This window comes from Hemiscyllium ocellatum, chromosome 18 (genome assembly GCF_020745735.1).
Source record: "Hemiscyllium ocellatum isolate sHemOce1 chromosome 18, sHemOce1.pat.X.cur, whole genome shotgun sequence".
NCBI classification, from domain to species: Eukaryota; Metazoa; Chordata; class Chondrichthyes; order Orectolobiformes; family Hemiscylliidae; genus Hemiscyllium; species Hemiscyllium ocellatum.
Window position 1 is genome coordinate 35,367,424 of NC_083418.1, and position 25,810 is coordinate 35,393,233.

The 25,810-nt window shown below is 40.4% G+C and overlaps 1 protein-coding gene across 1 annotated transcript in view; it reads right to left on the reverse strand.

Moving 5' to 3' along the window:
- Positions 1–356: 356 nt before the first annotated feature.
- The window catches only part of LOC132824186 (leucine-rich repeat-containing protein 10B), a 29,885-nt gene continuing 4,431 nt past the window's right edge, over positions 357–25,810 (reverse strand). Inside the window, exon 2 of the mRNA XM_060838473.1 lies at positions 357–1,858. Coding sequence (XP_060694456.1) covers positions 958–1,839 — 882 coding nt within the window. The 5' untranslated portion in view covers positions 1,840–1,858 and the 3' untranslated portion in view covers positions 357–957. The remainder of the gene's footprint in view (positions 1,859–25,810) is intronic.

The following is a 25,810-nucleotide window of genomic DNA, read 5'->3' on the forward strand; positions in this document are numbered from 1 at the left end:
TCATATATTGCCATATTTTTGTCCCTCATTTCCTGGCTTATGTTTTTGTAATGCCATGAATCGTTTGTCCCTAAACAGGAGTGGATATGTGAGCAGATCTAAACTGCATTCCTGGCACACTCCGTTCCAGCTAAAAAAATCTCTCTCTTGCCATTTAAGGAAATGGAAACGTAAAGCAGTCATGCATGCAAATACTGTGTGTATGATTTTTTTGCTTTTTTTTTAAACCTCTGCTATGGGCAGAATGACTTGTTATTTTTAACTCATTGGAATTCTTTGAACATGTAAACAATCGATGAAGCAGCTTATTTTCAAAGTGATGAATGGAGTTTAGTAATGCAGCTGAAGATGGTCCATTGTGTGAGAGTAACACATTCTTGTGATGCTTTATTCATTACAAATTTATTAGTAAGAACAACTTATTAATAAATATGTAACTCTCACCCCAAATATTATTGCAATATGAAAACTGACCCTCATGCTTCATTACTTTAATAATTATAACAGTTCTTGACCACTTTCTCTTATGAAGTATTATCCAACTGTTATTTTCTCACTGCGTTGCAGAGTTATAGACATTTTTGAGTTAATCTGGTAATACAGATACATATGGTCCTAAATTGCATGTGGCTCATCCACATTGTTAACACAATCTGCTGAGAAATCTATCACAGTAAAATCTTTCATTAAAAGGGCCCTGACTGGTTTAAACACCCATTCCTGTAATCTGACTTAAATTGCGTCATACATAGAAATAACCAACTTTTCTATTGTTTTTGTGTTTGACTGTGTTTTTCATCCAGTTCTAGTCCCTTGGGCCATTTATATCTTCAACTGCCTACTCCATTTCCTACTGTTCCAGAGTGAGTTAACCACCATCTCACAATGACTTCAAAGGAGCTGTCTTCACTCTGTGCCTGGTGTGTGATATTCCGCGGCTGGTATCTGCAGTTGATCTCATGTCTCCTCTTGAGAACAGTCTAAAGTGGAGAAGTTGCCCTCCGTTTCCAGTCCCATGGAGCCATTTTTGAGGATGCTGTGCAGAGGTTCCTGATTTTCATCATTCTCTTCACCTTCTAGAGCCCTGGCAGCCCTTAATTCGGCTGCCCCTTCACCTACCAGTGTGACGCCATCTGCGACACTTGGTGGGCGCTTTGCAGGATTATGGTCATAGGAAAGCAGTTTCAGCCTTGAAAGGTGTTCCATATTAGGGAACTCAGTGATTTTATTTTTGTCCACATCAATGATTTCTAGAAATTCCATTTTTAGTAATACCTTCGGGAAGTCCTCGAATCTATTTCCATACAACCAAAATCCACGCAAATTTATGAACCGAACCAGATCCTCTGGTAAAGTCTTTAGCTTGTTGTCTCCCATCTGGAGTGACCTCAGACTGGGCATATTAATTAGCTGTTTGGGAAATTTTCTGAAATAGTTGCTCTCTATCCATAGACACCTGAGATTTTCTAGATTCCTAAACTCTGGAGGAATTGTCATTAATCTATTGCTACCAAGGTAGAGCCGGGTTAGATTTTGCATATTGCATATAACTTTAGGCACATCCTCAAATTTGTTAAAGTCCAGTGCTAGAATCTTTAAGTTGACCAGCTGCTCAAACTCATTGGGGAGATCCCTCAACTTGTTGTTGCTGATGTATAACTTCTCTACATGTGTAAACGAGCAGATCGGAACTGGGAGCCTCTTTATCTTCTTGTGGCAGGCATCCAGCATCCTGTCAGCCATTACTTCATCCATGTCGGTTGAAACGCAGCTCAGTTCATCATCAGGGCTGCAAGATAAGACAGAAGCAGCCTTCTGAAATGCACTCCCCATTTTCATTCTTGGAGGTCAGCCCTCCCTACACAGGACAAAAGAAAAATCAGAATTGGAAATTTGTAACATCGATTATCAGAATACCCATTTCATTGAAAATAATATCATACAGTGCTTTACTGCACTTACTAGACAACGACACCATGCAATTGCTTGGATAATATGAACTGCACAATGACAAAAGTAGAAGATTATTGCCAATGAGAAAAAAATTAGCCAATTTTAGTTCATTCATCATAAATTAGTGTATGCTAGTTTGAACCCTGTATTCCCTTTTCTATTCTCATCATTTAAAGTACTTTCTCAGATTTAGGTTTGTTAAACTAAATTTCATATATGACTAGAACATCGCCTCTCTGAAACTTAGGATTTGAAGACCTGATGAGTTGTGGGGTCAAATTGTGTGTCAAATCACAGGCACTATATTCGTGCCTACCCATCCTACCCATCATAATTTTACTAATGGCAGGGAGGGCATTGAATACATTGCCAACTCTTGGGCTAAATGAAGTACTCCAATTGTTAATTTGTGGTCATTTAATGGCCTCCCCAGTGCTGCAATTTTACCGACAATGAACGTGGCCAGGACCAACTGTCCCACCTGCTAGGTCTCACTAGGTGAACTGGTGGCCTGACAAGGTACAGCATGCTGCCTTTATAGATCCTCTGTGCCTATCAGATGCAAAACCCACTGTGGCATTCCTATTCCTTCCCTCTTCCTGCCCTTTCCATCTTTGCCCTAACTCAGCAAGGCCTTTAGGACTAAAAACAGTCCCACCAGTGTCCACCAGTCCGAATGTTAACTGCTAGAACCAGGGAGTTGCCAGAAATTTCACAGCAGCTCTTAGAGGTTCACTTCTTCCTTTCTTGACAATAGTTGAGGACTCACCTCAAGTCAATGAGTGGCTTTAGGCTATGTCAGCCATGCTTACCCTAATAAGCTCCAAATCTACACATCTCATCTTTTTCATAATATCTCAGATCTCAATATGTCATGATAAACTTTCTGACTCTTTGAATTATCTCTCAGTTTAAATATTATCTTTTTGTCTCAATGACACAAAATTAATAGATTAATCAACTTGTTGTTTAATAAGAGTACTATACAACTTCATCACACCTTTCCCTACCTTGTGGTCCATTGCTTTGATTATACATGATTTGAAATATTCTGGTGAGAATGAATCCATCAACAATATTTAGTTCTCTTACAAAAATTATCCTAAGCCATTTCGTTACTGTTCGTGGAATACGTATGTTGCCCATTATTCCTGCCACTTTGTAGGACTTAAAACTATTAAATTTCATCTGCCATTAGGCTGATTACTCATATACTTTGATCACATTATTCATATTTTTTGGTTTGCCTCTTCCAATTCTATTGCTTTCTACTAGTTTGCTATCATCAGCAAACTTGACCAATTTATATTAAGTTTCTGAATGAAAGTAATTTGATGTAAATTAGAAACAATAAGAAGGCTTAGCTCTAGAACATGCTATTTGGAATCTCACCCATTTCCATATAATTCCACATAACAAAAACTTATTAATCTCCAACCTTTAACTGCTGTTTTGAAAATCCATTCTTGAGCTTTAATCTGAATCCACACATCTTGGAATTTAGACGAATAACATTTTGATTAGACCTTTTGAAATATCTTTTATCTTTTATAAGGAACGTTGTAATCATTTGCATAGAGCTTTTCACAGGATGTTCCTTTTCCAATCCAAGTGGACTTGTGTTGTAATTTCCAAATTTATTCCTAATAGTTAATTCCATTGCTTTACACTAGATTGAAGAAAGATGGTGAATCTGTAGTTGCTCGTGTCTCTTTAGTTTGCTCGATAGTAAGTTACTCACACGTCAACCTTGTGTTAAGTGACTACCTCAAAATGTCTTGCCAGCGATGAGCAGGGGTTTTTGCTGGGTAGCATCAGTTTTTGTTCAGTAAAATTCATCCAAAAAAGCCAAGCAAGTACAAAACATTGAATCATAAATATAAATCAAGTTTTGTGACCTTTTGTGCTACTTTAAAAGCTATACACCAGAAAAACAGCCCTGTTCACAACATTGCCAAGTCCCTATAATAAACTATTCACTTGTGAGATTCTGTGATTGGTAATCATTGGAGGCTGTTAACACAGATTCTTAAAATGTAAGGGTTATTTGAGGAAAAGGCACATTTTAAAGCCTTTCCAATATTACTTTTATTTAAAGTATCCAAAATTTTACTACTGGATGCCAATGACACCAGTATATGGCTCAACATAGCTTTAAAAGTGACTTTCATACTTAAAAGCGGTGGGCTAATCCATTTTGACTGAAATAAACTTAGTTTAATCAATTAATAAAGTTGCACAAAGTTACTACTCTTACATAAAACAATGTTATTTTTAAATGCAACATTTTTTAAAAAGTCTGAACATGCTGCAGGGTTGGAGAAGTTCATGGTACAGCTTGAGTGGAAACTTGAGGAAAAGCAACTTCTGAAATCAAACCCAACTTTGAGAACAATTTGCACCTTTTTGCCCGAAGGGGAAACTCTCGACCCTTCTCCTGAGACTGTCTTAATGCTTTGAGCTAAATGAGATCTAATCTCTGGGGAGGACAACTGCAAAATACCTCAAAGGCCAGAAATCTGAAAGTAATCCAGAAAGTGCTAGAAATACTCAGCAATCCAGCAGCATCTGTGAAAAAGGAAACACAGTTAATGGACTGAATCTTATGGTTTATTGTCTAAGTGCCATTGTGTCAATTTATTTAGAGAGTTTTCGCCACATTGACTAGCGAAATTTCTGACTTGTCTTACCAAAATCACCTCTTTAACTATCTATCCAATCTTTATGATTCCTTTTAGTTCAATTTTATCCTCACTTTACCATGCACCATTCTCAGCACAGCTGAGCACTCAGCAGATAACTACCAAAGGATGGCACCTCCTTGTCCTGTGCCATATTCAAAAAGTCACTATTTATCCAAGCAAACACTGGCAATCCAGCATTGCCTCTCACTGGCAATAGAGTGGCACAGCACCCACAAAGCCAGGCTGCCCATGACATATAGCTGGCATGGCTGACACTCACTCGCACATGCAATCCCAGTCTCTCACCTTATTGTTTAATCATCGGACCACTTCTCCTTGGCTACAAACAGCATTCCCTGTAACTGTTTTACTGGTTACATGGGCTTTTGATGCCCATGCACAGAAGTGACCTTCTGGAACTGGAGGTCAATGCTGTGATTGGCATTGCCAAAGCCAATTGTTGTCTGTGGAAGATCAAATTGCTGCCATTCCATCTACACCCTAGAAACCTTGAGTTTCATCACACTCACGTCTTTGTCTCTAGCTCTACACTTGCCTCTGCTTTCCTCTCCAGCCTTGACTGTCCTACCCTCTGGTTTTCCTCTGATGACCCCACAGATTCTCTGTGTGCTGTCCTTAATGATTGACAAACCCCCAGAGCTGTATTTGCCCCAGAACTTTGACTGACTTCAATGAGCAGCCCCAGGACATGACTCAAGCATTTCCCTGAGAATGTCTTTGCAGTATCCTGACAATTGCCCTGACTGCTTGTACTGGTCCTACAGGATTGACCATTGCCAGTCTCTGGACTGTAGTTGGACATATGCCCTGACTGTGACTGGCTGAGTGCAGGAAAAAACCATAGCCAAGCTCCTGGACAGTGTGCAAACTGTGGTGATAGTGGAAGGTTCTGGTAAACCTTAAGACAGCGGCCCCTCCTGGACTGAGGACTCACCCCTTTGCAAATTTTGATGTAGTCAATTGGTTAGATATATGTGCAGAATATTTCCCATGCAGGCAGTTGGGCATATACAGTTAGTGTTAGATTGACATCTTGATGTAGTATACAGCAAGATGTTTGACACTCCCCCTTGACCCCTAAAGCCTGGGATAGGTCTCCACTGATGAGCATGATAAGATTCTCTGGCTGTCTATACATACTGTAAGTCAGCGCAGAAGTGCTATGGATAGCACTGATGCACCAACATGCTAAGGCAGGGCAAGGTGAAGTGTGGATACTGTGAGCATGCAGGTAGGCTTTATGTGAGCAAGCACTCAGAGAATAGCCAAGTGCCTTGAAATGCAGCCTGGTCCAATCCATGAGTTGGGTGCCTGCCCTGATGGACAAAGTGATTTGCAATGCTAGTTGGCAGTGCACCCGACAATGCAGGTCTGTACTTCCTCAGCATCCCACAAATAGGTCAGATTGATGTCATGAGGATTCTGAGGGGTTAGCATATCTCAGACACCAATGGTCAAGAGTGCATGTAGCCTGTATCCTAAGATGCAGGTTAGTGCTGAGCAACACGAAGACTCCTTAAAGCTGGAGGCAAGCTGAAGTCACCGTGTACCCGCTCTAATTTCAATTTTGAGATTTCTAAATGTCTAGCTGGTTCAGCATGTTTGCTAAGATAGGAAGTTGAATATTAATGAGGTGTTAACAAGGTGCATGATATATACAGGTAATCCCCAGATTGGAAACAGGTTCCATTCTGAATCTATTCACAAATCATTTTATATGCAAGTTGAAACACAATGCAGGGCAACATAAAGTAGCCACTCATAAATGCCGGAAATGTTCATGTATCAGATCTTTAAAATATAGGATCACAACCGTAAGTAAGAGCATTCGAAAATCAGATATTCATAAATTAGGGACCCCTTGTAGTCTAAAATTTAGAGTACAAGAGAAAATTAGCCAAAAATATAAAAACAGACAAGAAATATTTCTTTAGGAAGAGTTGGTCCGACAGAACTAGTAATGGATCACATAGAGCTGATAGACGAACTGAACAGATATTTTGCAATGATCTTCTCTGGAGAAGATACAAGTAACATTCTGAAAATGGCTGTATATCAGGGATTGAAAGTGAGGGAGTAACTCAAGAAAATTCCAATTACTAAGAAAATTGTTGGGACTGCAAGTTGACAAATCCTGATGGATTTCATCCTCGGGTGAAGAAACAGATGGCGAAATAGTTGATGCTTTGATGTTAATTTTCCAAAGCTCAGATTCAGGGAATGTTCCTTTAGATTGGAAAATAGCTAATGTAACTCCTTTATTCAAAAAGTGAGGGAGGCAGAAAGCAGGAATCTACAGATCAGTGATCTTAATACTTACCATAGTACTTATACGATGGTATAACAGGGCACTGAGTAAGTTCAAGGAAATTGGACCAAGTTGAAACTTCATTTTTCTTTGACTAATTTATTGGTGCTCTTTGAAGAACTAGCTTGTGATTTAGATAAAGGGGAACCACCGGATGTACCGCACTGAGATTTCTAGAAGGCATTTGATAAGGTACCACATTAAAGATTATTGCAGAAACTAAAGGCTCATGGTTTGGGGTAACATATTAGCATTGATAGAAGACTGACAGGCTCGCAAGAAGCAGAGAATAGAAACAAGCGGATCTTTTTCAAACTGGTAGGATACTGTCACAATGTTGGTCTTTTTACAAGGTTACTATGTCCTTGAGGCTTTAACTAGGCTGGGTTGAGAGGTTTATTGGGGTCCTTTTTGTTTACCCCTAACTAGTAATGCCTCCATCCTAAGGCTTTCATGTCTTTAAAAAAGGTGTAATCAAAGGGGAGTGGCCAGCCAGCTGTGTAGCTAGCCTTCATTTAGACTAGAGTTTTTGATTCAGTACAGCAACAGTGTGTGTGAAGAAAAGCTGTTGGTCCTCTCCCTCCTTCTGCCCTTCTGACTGTGTAACCTGTAATATATTTGTGTCATTTTTACTCTTTGTCCTAAGGGATGTGTTTATGGGACAGTTGCAAGTATTTTCGGAACAGCATCATTAGGTCTGTTGGGTTTTGGATCGGATAAGTTATCCGGTAATCTATTTTCTATTTTTTGTATTTCATTCTGTAATTTTGTAAAGAAATTCTGTTTGTTTAAAACCTGGCAGTCGTATCAGCTAATTCACTCTGGGAATATCTACTATATACGTACCTAAAACAAATACTTACCTAAAACAAACAGTCTGGGTTACCTGATTAAATATGTTTTGAGGAGTTAGGCCTGGTCCATAACAATACCATGAGTGGTGTACTGCAAGAATAAATGCTGGGGCCTCAAATTTGTATGATTTATATAAATGATTTTGATGAAGGGATTTGAAGATATGGTCACTACATTTGCTGATGACACAAAAATAGGTAGGAAAGTGAATTGTGAAGAACCATAAGGCCTACAAAAGGATATAGATAGGTTAAATGAGTGGGCAAAGATCTGACAAATGGAGTGCAATGTGGAAATGTGTGAATTTTCTTCGGCAGGAAGAATAAAAATAAGCATTTTATCGAAAGGATGAGAGATTATAGAACTCTTGAGATGCAGAAAGATCTGACTGGCTTAGTGCATGGATCACAGAAGATTAGTATGCAGATACAGTAAGTAATCAGGAAAGCTGATAGAATGTTATGATTTATTGCAAAAGAAATTGAATATATAAATAGGGAGATTATACTTCAGTTACACAAGGCATTAGTGAGACCACATTTGAAATACTGTGCACAGTACTAGTCACTGAACTTACAAAAGGTTATTAATGCATTGGGAGCAGTTCAGAGAAAGTTTAGAAGGCTAATACTTGGAATGAGTGGATTGCCTTATGACGAAAGGCTATTCAGGCCAGGCCTATATCCTCTGGAGTTTAGAGGAGTTGAAGCTGATTTAATTGAAATTTACAAGGTCCTTCGTGGACTTGGAGAAAGTGAGGACTGCAGATGCTGGAGACCAGAGTTGAAAAATGTGGTGCTGGAGAAACACAACAGGCCAGGCAGCATCTGAGGAGCAGGAGAATCGACGTTTCGGGCATAAGCTCTTTTTCGGGAATGAGGCTGGTGTGCCAAGTGGCTACTTGGCCCGCTTGGCACACCAGTCTCATTCCTGAAGAAGGATTTATGCCCGAAACGTCGATTCTCCTGAACCTCGGATGCTGCCTGGCCTGTTGTGTTTTTCCAGCACCACATTTTTCAACTCTGGTCTCCAGCATCTGCAGTCCTCACTTTCTCCTAGATGATCTTAACCTACTGAGAATCCTCTTGCAAGGATGCCTACCTTGAAGAAGCTCTCCTCCTCCCTCTACAAGGATCTCAGTGAGTCCCTCTCTCACTGCACCCCGCAGGTCATCTCCTCTACCATGAAGCTTTTATGAATTCGGATTTCTCCAGCTTCCTCATTTCCCCTCCCCCCACCTTATCTCAGTCCCAACCCCCGGATTCAGCACCACCCTCTTGACCAGCAATCTTCTTCCCGACCTCTCCGTCCCCAACCCCCTCTCCGGCCTATCACCCTCACCCTCACCTCCTTCCACCTATTGTATTCCCAGCACACCTCCCCCCAAATTCCCTTCCCCCTACCTTTTACCTCAGCCCGCTTGGCACACCAGCCTCATTCCTGAAGAAGGGCTTATGCCTGAAACATCGATTCTCCTGCTCCTCGAATGCTGCCTAGCCTGCTGTTTTTCCAGCACCACATTTTTCAACCCTTGGTGGACTTGACCAGGTGAACATTGAAAGCACGTTTCCTCATGTGGGACAGAAAATGCAATATGCACTGTCTCAACATCATTACCAGGTTGGTTAAATAGCTCCCTTTATATGGGGGCGAACACTTCCAGCATCTTGTGGAACCGACACTGAAAAATCCCATAGTTACAGGAAAAATATGGGCATTAAGCAAAGAAGAATTGGTCTCCATTTTACGCCTCATACAATTAAGCACTGCCCAAAGGACATGGAGTATTTCACACCAATTCTTGCTTCTGGTAGAGGCATAGGATATATTAGAAAGCATCTTTTCTTTTGCCTTTTAAAAAATCTTCCATGGAATTTGGACATCACTGGCTAGGCCAGCATTCCAGCCCTGGAGACAATGGTTGTGGGCCACCATGTTGAACTGCTATAGATACACCCATTGTGTTCATGGAAAGGAAGTTACAGAAGTTTGAGCATCTTGGAGGGGACAGGCAGTTGATGGTGCCTTGTATCTGTTGCTCTTATCTTTTTGGAAGTTAGAGATCACCGTTTTGGAAGGTGCTTTCAAAAGAACATTAGTGAGTTGTTCCAGAGCATCTTGTATATGTTACACACAGCTGCCACTGTGTTAGGTCATGGAGAGAAGAAAGGTTTAGGGTGTTCTTTAATATTGTGTTTCATTAGACCATCCTCAATTGCAGCAATGCATTTATTTTCTTCTCTATATTATACTAGCATCCACTGACCTGACAGAAGCCTTCTCTTCGCTGCCTTTCATGACCTATATGATATGAATTTGAAACATATCCCATCTCAGTTCTGAGGAGAAACAAGTTCATAATGCAAAACTGTTTGTACTTCAGAAAGGTCACAAAGCTGACTGGGGAAAAAAGAAATGGAAAGGTCGCCCTCACGCCATGGGAGATGTTTTTTTCTGAAGATGGACCAAGCAGTATCATAGCGACAACTGCATGGTGTCTTTGTTCCTGTCACACTACAAGTATTCCAGCTATGTGAAATAGCTTCTCTTTGCGTGTAAATCATGGTCTACTTCATTTCCTTTTGTAACTCATTTCTTCCCTGGATCTGAAAATGTAAAGGTCTTTATATCATTTGACTTTAGTATTTCTCAAACAATATGGAGGCTTAGAATGTCCATACTTCATAATACTTAATAATTAATTCTTGACTTATTTTGTCTTTTCAAAATTAATCAGGTCCTGAACAATAAGATTTTCCCCTTCACCCAAATGATTCTAATAATATTAGTCTTCTTCAGAGAAGATATAGTTGAGAAGAGCTTTGATCAAGTTGTTTAACATCATGGGGCTGTCTGGACAAGATAGAAAGGGAAAAAATGCTCACCTTGGTCGAAATGTTGAGAAACAAAGGATACTGATCTAATGTGATTTATTTTTAACATTCACTGGAGGTGAGCATTGCTGGCTGGCTAGCATATATTGTCCATCCTTAATTGCCTTTGAGAAGGTATGTAGGTACACCCACAATTGTATTCAGTTTGGAGCTGCAGGCTTTCACTCCCATGACAGTTTAGGAATGACAATATGTTTGCAATACTGGATGGTGTGTGGCTTGAAGAGTAACTTGCAGGTGATGGTGTTCCCATATATCTGCTGCTCTTGTCCTTGTAAGTGGTAGAGTTCTTTGATTAGGAGGTCCTGTCAAAGGTGCTGTCATGAGTTGCTGTATCTTGTAAATTATACCATTGTGCATCAATGGTGGAGGGAGTGAAGGTTGAAGGTGATGGACAGTGCACCACTCAAGTGGAGTGATTTGTCCTGGATTATGTAAAGCCTCTTATGTAATAAAGTGCACTCATCCAGGTAAATCACTCAGCCATCAAACATAGTCTCATTATTGTTCTGAAACCATATCACTTAGTTTTCAGCACTGACCATCACATCCTTTCCACATCCTTAGAACTTAAAATCCTTACAGTGTGAAAACAGGCCATTCATCCCAACAAGTCCACTCTGACTCTCCGAAGAGTAACTCACCCAGACCCATTCTCCGGCCCTATTATCCTATATTTAGCTCTGACTAATGGACCTAACCTACACATCCCTGAACACTATGGGCAATTTAACATCACCAACTCATTTAACCTGCACATCTTTGGATTGTGGGAGGAAACTGGAGTACCCAGAGGAAACCCACGCAGACACGGGAAGAACATGCCAATTCCACACAGACAGAGAGCCGCAAGTGGAATCGGGCCCAGGTCCCTGCTGCTGTGAGGCAATAGTGCTAACCACTGAGCCTTGTCCAGGATGTTATACACTTTAATCTAGTCACCTTTCACTCTACTAAACTGCAATTGGAGCAAGCCCAGCCTGTTCACTCTATCTTCAGAAGACAACCCACTTATTCCAGGTATCAATCCAGCAAACCTCTTCAGAACCACCTCCAATGCATTTACATCCTTTATTAAATTAGGAGACGAGTATTCAAGATGCAGTCTCACCAATTCTCTGTATATTTATGTTTAATTCCTCTTGTAATATTAGCCATCTTGATGATTTGCTGTATCTGCATACTAATGTTTTGTGACTCGCACCAGAGCACCTAAATTCCTCTGTACCTCAGGATTCTGCAGATGTTTTCCATTAAGAGATACTCTGTTTTTTGATTCTTCAATCTAAGTGAACAAATTCTCATTTTCCAACATTATATTCAATCTGCCAGACTTCCATCCACTCAAAAAAACCTATCTATGTCTATCTGCAGCTTCCTTATGTCTTCTTCATAACAAACTTTCCCATCTATCTTGTAGAATCTGTGAATTTAGCTAACATGTCTTTGATCTCCTTAATAAAGTCATTGATGCAAATTGTAAAATGCTAAGGCCTCAGCATAGATCCCTGTGGAACTGTATTTGTCACGCCATAAACCAAAGACTCATTGATGCATACTCTCTGTTTCTGCTAGTCAGTCAATCTTCTATCCATGTTATGGTGGTAGTCTTTACACAATGAGCTTTTTTTTTACAATAATTTCTGATATAATGCCTTATCAAATGTTTTCTGAAAATCCAAGGATAGTACGTTTACAGGGTGCCCTTTATCTACACACAAGTTATTCCTTCAAAGAAATTAAATAAATTGGTTAAATATGATTTCTACTTATCAAAAATACAATTCTATCTCTTCCAAATTCCCTTGCAATTTTCTAAGTGTTCAGCTATAATCTCTAAAATGGTTGAATCTAACATCTTCCCCACAACAGACAACAAGTTAATTGGCCTACAGTTTCCTATTTTCTGTCTCTCTCCATTCTTGTATAGAAATTTTATGTATATGCTACTTTCCAGTTGAATGAACGGCAGTGACTGAATGAGTTAGTGAGGGATTAATTGGGGGAACACATAGGTGGGTAACTAGGTGATGTGGGTAGATAGATAAGTGGAAGAAAGGGTAAGATGGATAGGTGAGCAATGTAGGTAGGTGAGTGAGGTGGTAGGTAGGTTAGTGTGCAGACAGGTGATCATGAGGATAGTTGGGTGCTCAGTGGGGGCAATTCAGCTGGTCGGGGGGCTATTATGTGATCGCAGTGAGTGGCTGGTGGTTGGCAGAGGCTGTCAATTGTGATGCTCAGTTGAGTTGTGTTAGCTAACCACTGAATTGGAGCAAGTAATAAACTGACTGATATTTCCAGGGTAAATACGCAGGAAAGTGCTCCAAGTCTCCACCCTGGGCTTAGGGTCAGAGTCATTAGAAAGCTGCTCGGCAGAAGAAATCAATCCATCACAACTTTAGTTTCCTGGGCATTTCTACAAATGTCTGTAAGATAGGATCTCTGCAGAGCCCAGATGCACATTTCCTGATGTATGTCCCATTTCTGATAATCTTAAAGGCTGGAAGATGTGGACAAATGTTCTCAGGTTTCTGAAGTGTGTCTTGAAAACGCAACCCTTTGACGTAAACAGGGAACACTACCACCATGTGCAGTTTTCTTTTAAGTTTAAAAGATGTGATTAGACATTTCAGTTGGGAAATCCTGGGTGTAGCGTGAATTTTAATGGTGATAGGTGATAATTTAGTTCAGGGGATTGACTTCATGACCAGTGTCAGCTTAGTAAAATTCTGATATCTTTCTTCCACCTAATTGACATATTTAATCGTTGATCCAAGTGCCTTATATTCTCCTATATTATTGGACTACATTTTACAACTATATTATTTCAGTAAGAAAGCTGAAAAAAGAAACTACTCCCATTGAGTTACAACAAAATCATTAAAAGTTCACTACCTAATTGGAGGTATTAACCTGCAGATAACAGTTGTCATTTGAATGCTTAATGCACTCACATCAAATTCCTTTCTTCACTGGCTGATATTTTGCTGCAAAGTGACTAAGTGTGGTGCTGGAAAAGCGCAGCAGGCCAGGCAGCATCCGAGGAGCAAGAGAATCGACGTTTCGGGCATAAGCCCTTCTTCAGGGCTTATGCCCGAAACGTCGATTCTCCTGCTCCTCGGATGCTGCCTGGCCTACTGCACTTTTCCAGCACCACACTTTTCAACTCGGGTCTCCAGCATCTGCAGTCCTCACTTTCTCCCTGCAAAGTGACTAAGCACAGCTTGAACAATATGAAGCAAGGAAACATTTTTTCATTGAATCAGTGAATATTTACAGCAGAGAAGAAGGTCATTTGGGTGGCTGTGACCATGCTGGGTCTAAGAGGTACCAGCTAATCCCGTTTCCCTGTTCCTTCCCAATAGCTTCGCAAATTCTTTCTCAATAATCTGATGGTCTTCTAAAGCCCTGATTGAATCAGTTTCCCTTGGCTTTCCCATACCAAGGTGAGACGACTGACTTGCGTTGGGATTGCTACAGACCTCCAGAGATTTGCTAGGCTTCGTCCTTCCCAGGTATATTCACCATTCTTCAGATCCTATCAGCACACATGTGCTCCATCTCCCTGATGAACTGGTTGAGACAGGTAAGTGATCTGTCCACGTGGGATGGCAGGATACCATCTTGATCTCACAGCATCAATCTTATTTGCATTGCAGCATGGTGTTTTGGAACAACCTTTGACTTGTACATCAGATTGACTCCTTACCACTGGATACTACAATTACCAGTGGTCCAGAATTAATTGTGCCTCTAGCCAGCTGGTCCAATGCAGTTAGAACTCAAGCATCTACAGAGTGGTGTGGAAAATTGCCCAGGTATGTCCAGTCCTGCAAAAGCAAAACTAACCAACTCAACCAATTGCTACCCAACAGTCAACTCTTATCAGCAAGGTGATGAAAGGGGTCATTAAAAGTGCAAACAAGCAGCATTTGCTCAGTGGCATTCAGTTTGGGTTCTGCCAAAGCCATGCAGCTCGTATCAGCCTCACAGCCTTGGCCCAGATATGATGAGGTGGGAGTGACTACCCTTGACATCAAGGTAACTTTTGACCAGGTATTACAACAAACAGCCCTTGCAAAACTGAGGTAGATGGGATTCAGGGGAAACTCTCCATTGGGAGGTGTCAAGGAAGATGATTTGATTGTTGGAGGTCATTCACCTTAATCCCAAGACGTCACTGCAGGAGTTGCTCAAAATAATGTCGGAAACGCAAACATCTCCAGCCTCGAGCAACTGTTGGTGTGGAGTTTGCACATTCTCCCTGTGTTTGCATAGATTTCCTCCAGGTCCTCTGGTTTCCTCCCACTATCCAAAGATGTGCAGGTTAGGTGAATTGGCCATGCTAAAATTGCCCATAGTGTTCAGAGATGTGTAGATTAGGTACAATTTTCAGGGGAAATATAGAGTAATAGGATAGGGACATGAATCTGGGGAGGTTACTCTTCGGAGGATCAGTGTGGACTTGTTGGGCCAAATGGCCTGTTTCCACACTGTGGGGATTCTATAATTATTCTACAATGATGTTGACTGGGCTGGTGTGATTCACTTATGACCAGTAATTAGATAGGCTGGGGTTCTTTTCCTAGAACACAGAAGACTGAGCAGGGAGCTAACTGAGGTGTGCAACATTCTGACGTTAGATAGAGAGAAACATTGTCCTGTAGTAGAGGAGTCAATAACCACAGTTATAAGATAAGGAACAGGAGGTTTATAGGAAACTTAATGAATGATCTTTTCATCCAGAGGATTGTGGATGTCTGGAACTCACAGCCTAAATGACCAATAAGGACAAGACGTTCAAGATACTTAAGAACTTGAAATGCCATAGCATCCAAGGTTATGGTCCATGTGCTGGAAAAAGGGATTAGAATAAAGAGATGTTTGATGACCAGCATGGAGATAGACATAATGGACAGGAGTCCTCTTTCTGTGCTTTAAAAATTCTCTGACTCTATAACATATTCAACATCAAAACTTAAGCAGTTAAGTGCCAAATAACATATGCAGTACACACATGCCAGGTAAAACAATCACAGACAAGATGATTGTCATTCAATGACATTACAATCATGGAATACCCCACTAATAACATCTGAAGGCTGGGGGGTGGGTGTTACATAGACAAGAATTTGAACACAGTCAGGCATATCAACACTGTAGCTGCAAGAACAGGTCAGGGGGGACAAATTCTGACATTACCAACGTTTCTGTTGGCTCCCTAAAGCACATCCACCACCTGTGACACAATTCAGGTCTGTGATGCATTATTCTTAGATTTCTTGCATAAGCATAACTACAGCAACATTGATGGGTCTCAAAGAAGCACAGGAATAGGAGCATGGGTAGGTCATTCAGCCAGGTAAGTCTGCTCTGCTATTACGTATCATTGCTGATCATCTACTTCTATGATACTTTCCTCCATTTTTCTCTACTGCAGGATAATGTTTCTCCCTATCTAACCTCAGAACGTTGTACACCTCAGTTAGCTCCCTGCTCAGTCTTCTATGTTCTAGGAAAAGAATATAGTCATTGATATCTAGATATTTGTTTTGAACATGCTGAATGATTGAGCTTCCACAGCCTTTTGACTTACAGAATTCCCAAGGTTGATCACCTTCTGAGTGAAGAAATTCCTCTTCATCTCAGTGGTGAATGAGCTATAGGATTTTGATCCAATGGCAGTCAGGGCACGATTATATATTTCCAATTCAGAACAATAGGTGACTTGGATAGTGTGCTCAAAGTTAAGCCTCACAATTGCCAGTCATCACAAAAGGTAAAATAAAATATCTAAGTATGCAAAATTCCCAATTCCATGCAGGAACTACCATTTATTATATATAAATAGATTCTAACTACATGAACTGTTGACATATAACTTTGCCTGAAAAACTCTAACCAGTAATACTTCTAATACTAATACTTCTCTACACATATATACAGACAGAGACAGACAGACAAAATAGCATTCGTATTATGGGTGGATGGATAAGAGTGAAAAGCAGTCACAAAGTTCACTGAGATGATCATTTTGCTTGCAAGGACTTGCTTTTCTTCAATCTCTCTTCTCCAGGTATTTTACATCTCTTTAGAAGGCATATGTGATTGGTATATTAACTGCACAGTCTCTTAGTTGTTAATTAAAGCCACAGCTTATAACAACTGGTGAAAGAAAATAAACTGTCTTTCTTCAGATTTTAGGTCTTAAACTGAAGGGAAAGCCACACTACCTCCCCTCCTGAAAGTCTGCAGGGTGCTGTCATTCTGTCATTCCACTGCCAGGTTCCCTCAATCAGGCACCAAGTACCTTTCAGAGACTCTCCCTCCTTTCCATCAGCCCCAAAGTAGACCCGTGTGCAAACACAGAAGGATATACTTACCATGCTCCCCAAAGGGCAAGACTAAGTGAATGCATTTGCTGGATAAGAAAGTCTAAACCTTTAATGTGTACAAATCTAATTTGGTTTGTAGTTGGCATTAAACTAAAATCTATAGTTTAAATTCTACAGGCGCTGCCTTAAGCATGTGTTTTTTCAAAGCTCACAATGAAAGAGTTGATTTGGTAAGAACAAGCTGAAACTAGATCCACATTAAGTGACTAAGGTAAGCACTTCTGGTGAGAACAATTGGTGAGTATTTCTATTTTTTTTTAAATAAAAGTAAAGTACTTAGCTTGTGTTTAGGCCTCTCATAGTTTACTTCGCTTTTTCTTAAAAACTGTCAGTATAAGATAGATTTGCAGAGGAACCTCGATTATCCAAATGACACAGGTGAGGAGTATTTTGTTCAGATAGTCGAATATTCGGACAATCGAATGGCAGATAATACAGTTTAGCCAAGCATCGGGACTTTGCGATCTTGTTTGGATAATCCGAAATTCAGATAATCATATGCCAGATAATCGAGGTTCCTCTGTATTGATGTTAAAAAAGAGCAAGCATAGTAATATCATGAATGACTAAAGCAAATATACTACAATCCAGATGGCAGGTGAGATGATACGATGCTGCTGCAGCATGTGGGAGCTGCTGGAAGTCATAGTGAGCCAGAGTGAACACACCTAGAGCAAGCGTTTGTCGCTCAAGAAACTTTGGATTTGAGTTTAAGTGCTCGTATCCAAATTGTAAACATACGGGCGGCACGGTGGCACAGTGGTTAGCACTGCTGCCTCACAGCGCCAGGGACCTGGGTTCAATTCCCGCCTCAGGCGACTGACTGTGTGGAGTTTGCACGTTCTCCCCGTGTCTGCGTGGGTTTCCTCCGGGTGCTCCGGTTTCCTCCCACAGTCCAAAGACCTGCGGGTCAGGTGAATTGGTCATGCTAAATTGCCCGTAGTGTTAGGTAAGGGGTATATGTAGGGGTATGGGTGGGTTGCGCTTCGGCCGGTTGATGTGGACTTGTTGGGCTGAAGGGCCTGTTTCCACACTGTAAGTAATCTAAATTACACCACATCAGGGAGGGGAAAGTTACCTCGACCCTTCTTTCCAAGAGGAAGTCATACCCCTCAGATGTGGTCTGTGATCAGGGACAGGAATGTGTGACTCTAAGTAAGGCAGTGTACAGGGACCTGAGCAGTAGCTTTTAAGAAGCCTTAGTCCTTGCTTTTGTCCAGCAGTTACAAGTTCTTGCAAGCTGTGTGAACAAGAATGGAACCGGAAGAGAGGATGAGTAAACTGACCACAGCACAATGGTATAGGGAGCCTTTCAAGCAGGTGAAGCAAAATGAATTAAAGCAAATTACTGCGGATGCTGGAATCTAAAACCAAAAGAGAAAATGCTGGAAAATCTCAGCAGGTCTGACAGTATCTGTAAGGAGAGAAAAGAGCTGACATTTTGTGTCTAACTGAGCTGCCAGATCTGCTGAGATTTTCCAGCATTTTCTCTTTTGAAAGCAAAATGAATGTAGTAGTAGTAGTAGTGGAGAACAGAGTAATTAGGGGGAATAGATACTATTCTCTATGTGGAGCAGGAGTCCCAAAGGCTGAAACAAGAATATAAATTGCTGGAGGAACTCAGCAGGTCTGGCAGCATCTGTAGAGAGAAAGCAGAGTCAATGTTTCAGGTCCAGTGACCCTTTTTCAGAGTTTCTTCAGCAATTTCTGTTTTAGTTTAAGATTTCCAGCATCACAGTTCTTTGTTTTATTTTAGTTCCAAAGGTGCGAGGGTTAAGGATGTTACCTCACAACTGGAGAGGAATTTGAATGGAAATGGAGGGATTCAGTTATTATCATGCACATTGGCGCTAATGAAAATGAAAAGAGTAGAAAGGGAGTTTTTCTCTAGGATTTTGACCAATTCAGAGCTAAATTACAAAGCAGAACCTCTAAGGTAATAGTTTCAGGATTACTAACTGAGCCATGGGCAAAGCAAACTGACATGGGTTAGTAAAGTCAAGAAGTTAAATGCGTCGGCCAGAGATTGAGGTATGGATTTCAGTTCATGGGGCTCTGACTTCAGTATGGGTTAGACAGGAGATGTTGTGTCCCAGCACAATTCAAGGGAATTGTGCTGGGACACTGTCCTGGTGAATTGAATAAATAGCGTTGCAGAGAGGGCTTTGAACTAATGAGAAGGGGTAAGGTTCTGGAGCATGGATATATAAGCTTAGAATGGCAGCAGTGCAGAATAGCTATTTAGGTAATGATACTCAGAGTGTGACAGGAAGGAACAGTATGCACAAATACTTTTTAAAAGCCGCAAATAGATGGAAAAAAAAGGCAAACAAGTAAAATTAATTTCTTTTTAATTGAATGCATTTAGTATTCAGAAACAACAATATGAATTAACACCACATATAAAGATTAATACTATGATCCTATGGCTGTTCTGGAGACATGATTACAAGGAGGTCAAAACAAGGAACTAAATATTCAGGAATATGTGAATTTTGAGAAAGGACAGGCATAAAGGGAGGGGTGGTGGAGTAGTTTAGTTAGTACAGTATGGAATAGGTGCAATAACAAAAATGACCTTGGATCAAGAGATGGGGAATCCATATAGGTGGAAATAGAATAGAACATAGAATAGAAATTTATTATCACATGTATTTTTACATGAAAAATACAGTGAAAAGTTTGATAAGCTCTCCAACACAGTGCCTACATCAATGGCAGAAGTCACACTTAAAAGTAAAATTAAGACAAAGTTCATTACAGTTCAATTATCGTCTCCTAGGCTCTGGGAAAGCCAATTAAGGAATGATGGAATACCCTGAATGTGCAATGGAATATGCTGGATCGCTGAACTGAAAGCTGGTGCCAATGCAGCTGGATTGAGACCACTTTTCCTTTCTTTCAGGCCTAGCTGTGGACTTGGAGCCTTGGCCTAGTCTGCATATCTGCGTGAGGTGGGCCAGCCCAAGAAATGTTTCTCGCTCGTTGGGAAACCCTGAGTTGGGGTGGAGCTGTGCCCAGGTCATCCTGGCATTGCTGTTGCTGCTGCTGCCACCGAAGGCTTCCTCCCTCACCTGCCTCTGCCCAGGCTTAAAAGAACATAAAATGAAGAAAAATGAAAAAAGATAAAACAGGCAACAGTGAAAAGAAGAAAATAGAAAGAAAGCTGACCGGAGCGGTTGAACCCCAGGCTCAGCCAACAAACTCTGCTGCCATCTTTAGTTACTTAAGAAGTAACTTAGATAAGAAGTAACAGGAAAAGAAGACACTGGTAGAAATAGTCGAGAGATCCCCTAATATTAGCTGTCATGGAAGCAGTACAGGAGAGAATACATCAGGAGATAATGAACACTTGGGCAGTACATTACTCATGGATGACTTTAATCTTCATATAATTGGGAAAATCAAATTGGCAGAGATAGCCATGAGGAAAAGTTCATAAAGTATATTCAGAATAGTTCATGGAACATTTGGTCTGTGATGCGTGTTCACACCAACAGCATAGGTTAAATTTTCAAACAGACTGAACTCACCATAAGGTCCTACTTTCTTGACCTCACCCCTTGCCTGAGAAGTTGTTACCCATCACCATATCTCTAATGACAGAGCGGGCCTATGATCCTCTGGGATTATTGTGACCATGCCTAATACTACTGCAACCTACAACATTATGTTTTAGAACAACCTTCGAAACAAGATCAGGTTATTTTGGAACTGGTAGTGTGCAATGAGGCAGATTTAATGCATAATCTCAGGGTAAAAGATCCCCAAGGAAACAGTGACCAAAAAAAGATAACATTTCGCATTGACTTTGGGAGTGAGACACTTGGGTCGGAAACAACTATGCTAAACTCAACAAAACATATATATAAAAAAAAAGTGCTAGATTTGCTGAAGTGGGCTGGGATGGAGTTAAACAGAAAAGACAGCTTATGAACAATAGCAGAGACTTAAGTTACTCACAACAGCAATATACCTCAGCAAGGATGAAGGATTCCAGGAAAGGGATAAACCAACCATGGCTAACCATGGCAGTCAAGGATAGCATCAAATTGAAAGAGAAAACATACAATATGATGAAAATTAATGGTTAATGAGAGGATTGAGAGAGTTTTAAAAGCCAACAAAAGATGACCAAAAGAAAATAAAAAGGAAGAAAATAAACAGAGGGTAAACTAACAAGTACTAACAAAGTGGATAGAGAGGCCAAAGTGAACATAGGTCTCTTAGAGGTTGTGGCTGGGGAAATAATAATGGAGGAAACAGGAAATACCAAAGAAGATGAATAAGTATTTTGCCTCAGCCTTCACTGTAGAAGATATTAAGAGCATCCCAAAAATATTTATTCACAGCAGAAAAACTGGGAGGAAATAAATACAATAATTTTCATCAGAGAAATTCAAAGGAATGTAATGGGGCGAAAGATTGATAAGTCCATTGGATCTGATGGGATGCATCCCATGATAATAAAGGAAGTAGTTACTGAGATAATGGATGTATTGGTAATGATCTTCCAAGAATTCTTAGATTCTGAAAAAGTACCAGAGTTTTGAAAATCGCCAACACTTTTATTCTAAAAGGGTGGGAGATTAAAAAAAAAAGCAGTGACAGTAAAACTGTTAGCTTAACATCTGTCACTGGGAAAATTTTAGAGTTTATCACAAAGAATATAATAGTAGAACGTTTAGAAAAGTGCGATATAATCAAACAGAGTCAGCTTGTTTCATGGAGCAGAAATAACATCTGACAAATGTTTTAGAATTATTTGAGAACATAAAGGAGAACCAGTTGTTTCATATGTTAGATGGCTCAGTGGTTAGCATTGCTACCTCACAGCGCCAGGGACCCAGGTTCGATTCCAGCCTTTGGCAACTGTCTGTGTGGAGTTTGCACATTCACCCCGTTTCTTCCTCTGCGTGCTCCAGTTTCTTCCCACAGCCCAGAGATGTGCAGGTTAGGTGGATTGGCCCTACAGGGATAGGGTAGGGGTTTAAATCAGGGTGACATGCTCTTCGGAGGGTCAGTGTGGACTCAACGGGCTTCCACACTGTCGGGATTCTATGATCCTTCTTCAGATATCAATTAAGATACCACACATAAGTCAACTTAATAAAATAAGAGACTATGGTGTTGGCAATCATATGTTATATGGATAGAGCATTGGGTAATAGAAGATGGAGAGTTGGAATAAAAAGGACGTTTTCAGGATTGCAACCTTTAACTAGTGGAGTGCCACAGGAATCAGTGCTGGGCCACAATTACTTCCAATACAAAATAATGATGTGAATGAGGGAAGTGAACGTATTATCACCGAGTTTGTAGATGGCAAAAAGAAAAGCAGTGGAAAGGCAAGTAGAGATGATGGCATAGGATCTGCAGACGGATATAGACAGGTTAAGTTAGCGGGCAAAACATAGCCAATGTACTATAATGAGGATATGCACTTTGGCATAAAGGAGCTAATTATTACTTAAATGGAGAGAGACTGCAGAGAACTGCAGAACAGAGAGATTTGGAGGTCCCTCACATAAAGCTAGCACACATGTTCATAGGAGTAAAAGGAAAGCAAATGAAATGTTACCCCTTATTTCAAAGGGATTGGAGTATAAACCATGGAGGTTTTGGTAAAATTAAACAGGACTGTACTAATGCCACACCTGGAATACTAGAGAATGATCTTGGTCCTCTTATCTAATGAAAAAGATGTTGGCAAGGATGCAGTCCAGAGATGGTTCAATAGGTTAATCATAAGTATGAAGGGATTTTCTTCTGAGGCCTGTATCATTGGTGTTTAGAAAGTTAACAGCTAACCTTATTGAAACATATGAAATTCTTAGAGGCTTGACAGTGTGGCAGTGGAGAGGTTGTTTCCCTTTCTGGGACAGTCCAAGACCAGGGGTAATAATCTCAAACTATGGGGTCACCCAGTTAAGACAGAGAAGAGGAGGAATTTCTTCTTCCAGAAAGTAGTAAATCTGTGGAAATCTTTAATGCAAAGATGTCAAATGTAGGTCTTTAAGTACTTGCCAGGCTATGATCATTTTTTAATCAGTAATGAAATCAGGGTCATGGGGGAAAAGCAGGAAGGTAAGGTTGAGAATTATCAGATTAGCTAAGATTTCATTGAATGACAGAGCACACCTGGTAAGTTGAAAAGCCTACTCCTGCTATTACATCTAATGGTCTTATGGTGTACATATCAGTGCTCACCCACCACTGGGCTATTACCGGCACCACTGAAATGTGTGTGTTAATTACCCACTTGTGGGCCTCAATTAGTTTTAAGGTTTTGCCACTGTCCAAAGGCACTCCTATCAGGGAATTGATCAGATAAGGCAGCAAAGCGGTAGGTTTCATCCCAGCCATCTCCCGTCTGATTAAATAACTCCACAGTCAAACTTTCCAGAGGAGAAAATTCTGTTTAATATTCTGCTCAATTTCCCAGTGTGATGTCAAATGACAGCTTTGGCTCAGTTGCAAGCAACTCTACCTTTGAGTCAAAATTTCATACATTCTAGTTCCAATGTCGAACTTGAGCAAGCAGCTTCGGCTACCATTCCACTATCCTGTATTGTCTGAGATGCGTATTTTGTCTCTAGCAGGATATTTGTACCTAATGCTTGTTATTCCTCAATAAGAACTACGTATGGGTAACACGGTATTGAAAAACCCAATAAACATTTATCACAGCTCACTGATGTGTACAATATTATCTCCTAGACAATTCCATGACTGTGCTAATATTAAGCTTTTCAGTTATAAAGACTTCCATCAGTGCACCCTGCTTCAATTCCTAAGTTGAGATGGAGTCTGACTCCTTTATACACTCAGCTGATATACAATGATATGGTGATGGTCAGATAAACATGTCTCTTCATGGTATACTGACATACTAACTGTGAGACACAACAGATACCATCTCTCAGGTAAGATGTTAAAGGGGGTACTAATCTGCCCTTTTTCTTCTTCATTCATGGGACATGAGCATTGCTGGCTAGACCAGCATTTATTATCTATCACTAATTGCCGAAAAGGCAGTTAAGAGTCTATCACATTTCTGTGGGTCTGAAGTCACGTCTGGGCCAGACCAGAAAAGGACAGCAGTTTCCTCCCTTAAAGGACATCAGTAAATCAGATGCATATCAACAATAATTTCATAGATATCAAAAGACCCTTAATTCCAGATATTTTCTTGAATTTGAATTCCACTACCTCCAATGATGGAATTCAAACCTGTTCCCCTGAAAACAACCTGTGTCAGTAGATTAATAAACTATTGATAATACCAGTAGGCAATCACATTTCCATTTTAAAAGACTATGAAAAATTCAACAACATTATGCAAAAGAAGGATAAGGAGATCTCCTCTGGTGTCTTCCCCCTTAACAACCACGATCAAAAATATGATGTTCTGGTCGAGAATCATGGTTCCCAGACATGGATTTTCCTTCTGTTTGCTGAATAGAAATTCAGGGTCTGAGGTTGTATAGGACATTTAGTGAGGCCACTTTTGGAATACTGTGTACAGTTCTGGTTGCCCTGTTATAAGAAAACATTACTAAATTGGAGAGGGTTCAGAAAAGATTTACAAGGATGTTGCTGGGATGGGAGATTTTGACTTATAAAGAGAGGCTGGACATGCTGAGATATTTTTCACTGATGGCCTTATAGAGGTTTCTAAAATCATGAGGGGCATAGAAAAGGTGAATAGCAAAGGTATTTTCTCGAGGGTGGGGAGTGCAAAACTAGAGGGCATACTGTTAAAGTGAGAGGAAAAAGATTTAAAAGGGACATAAAGGCAATACTTTCACACAATGTTGTTTGTATGTGGAATGAACTGCCAGAGGGAGTGGTAGATGAAGGTAGTTACAACATTTAAAAGACATTTGGATAGGTACATGAATAGGAAAGGAGTAAAGGGATATGGACCAAATGCTAGCGGGGCTAGTTTAGTTTGGGAACCTGGTCAGCACTGATGAGTTGGGCTGAAGGGTCTGTTTCCATCCGGTATGACTGTATGAATCTGTGACTTTCCTAACAAGTGCTATCTGTGACTGTTGGTCTTTACTAAGAACTCCTAATCAGAGAACCAGTTCCAATGTATCAGTTTAAATAGTTCTGAACTTATAAAGATCACAGCTGTCTGCTTAGGAAAGGTAGGATCTGGCCACACAAAAATCATCCAGCCCATTGACAGCCCACTCTCACTGGCCCTTCCAAATTGCCCTGTTGTCCAGCATCATTTCCGAGTTAGATGATTCCTTCTCTTTCAAGACTGGTGAGCTGCAGTGAAGCACCTATCTAGAACTTACACATTTTCAGCTGAAATCAAAAATGCCAAACCCTAAAATTGCTTCAAGTTTCTTAATGGTGACACAGGCACTGCTAACAACTCACCCAATTTCTGCATATTTTGGGTGCACGATAGCAATCCCCCACTACATGGCATCATTATCTGTATTCTAAATGAATCTTACACACTATACAAATATGTTTAGCTGATGGTACTCAACACTGTACATAAATATTTGTTTTATGTATACAGCATAAAAATGTGTGCATTTAAAATATTGCCATGGAGCAGTCTAATGTATGTAACAAACAGTATTCAGCATGCTAATGTGTATTTTAATAGAACCCAGAGCAACAAGTAAATATCTGAGCTAAAGGGAATCTACACAGAATACAAATCTGCTTATT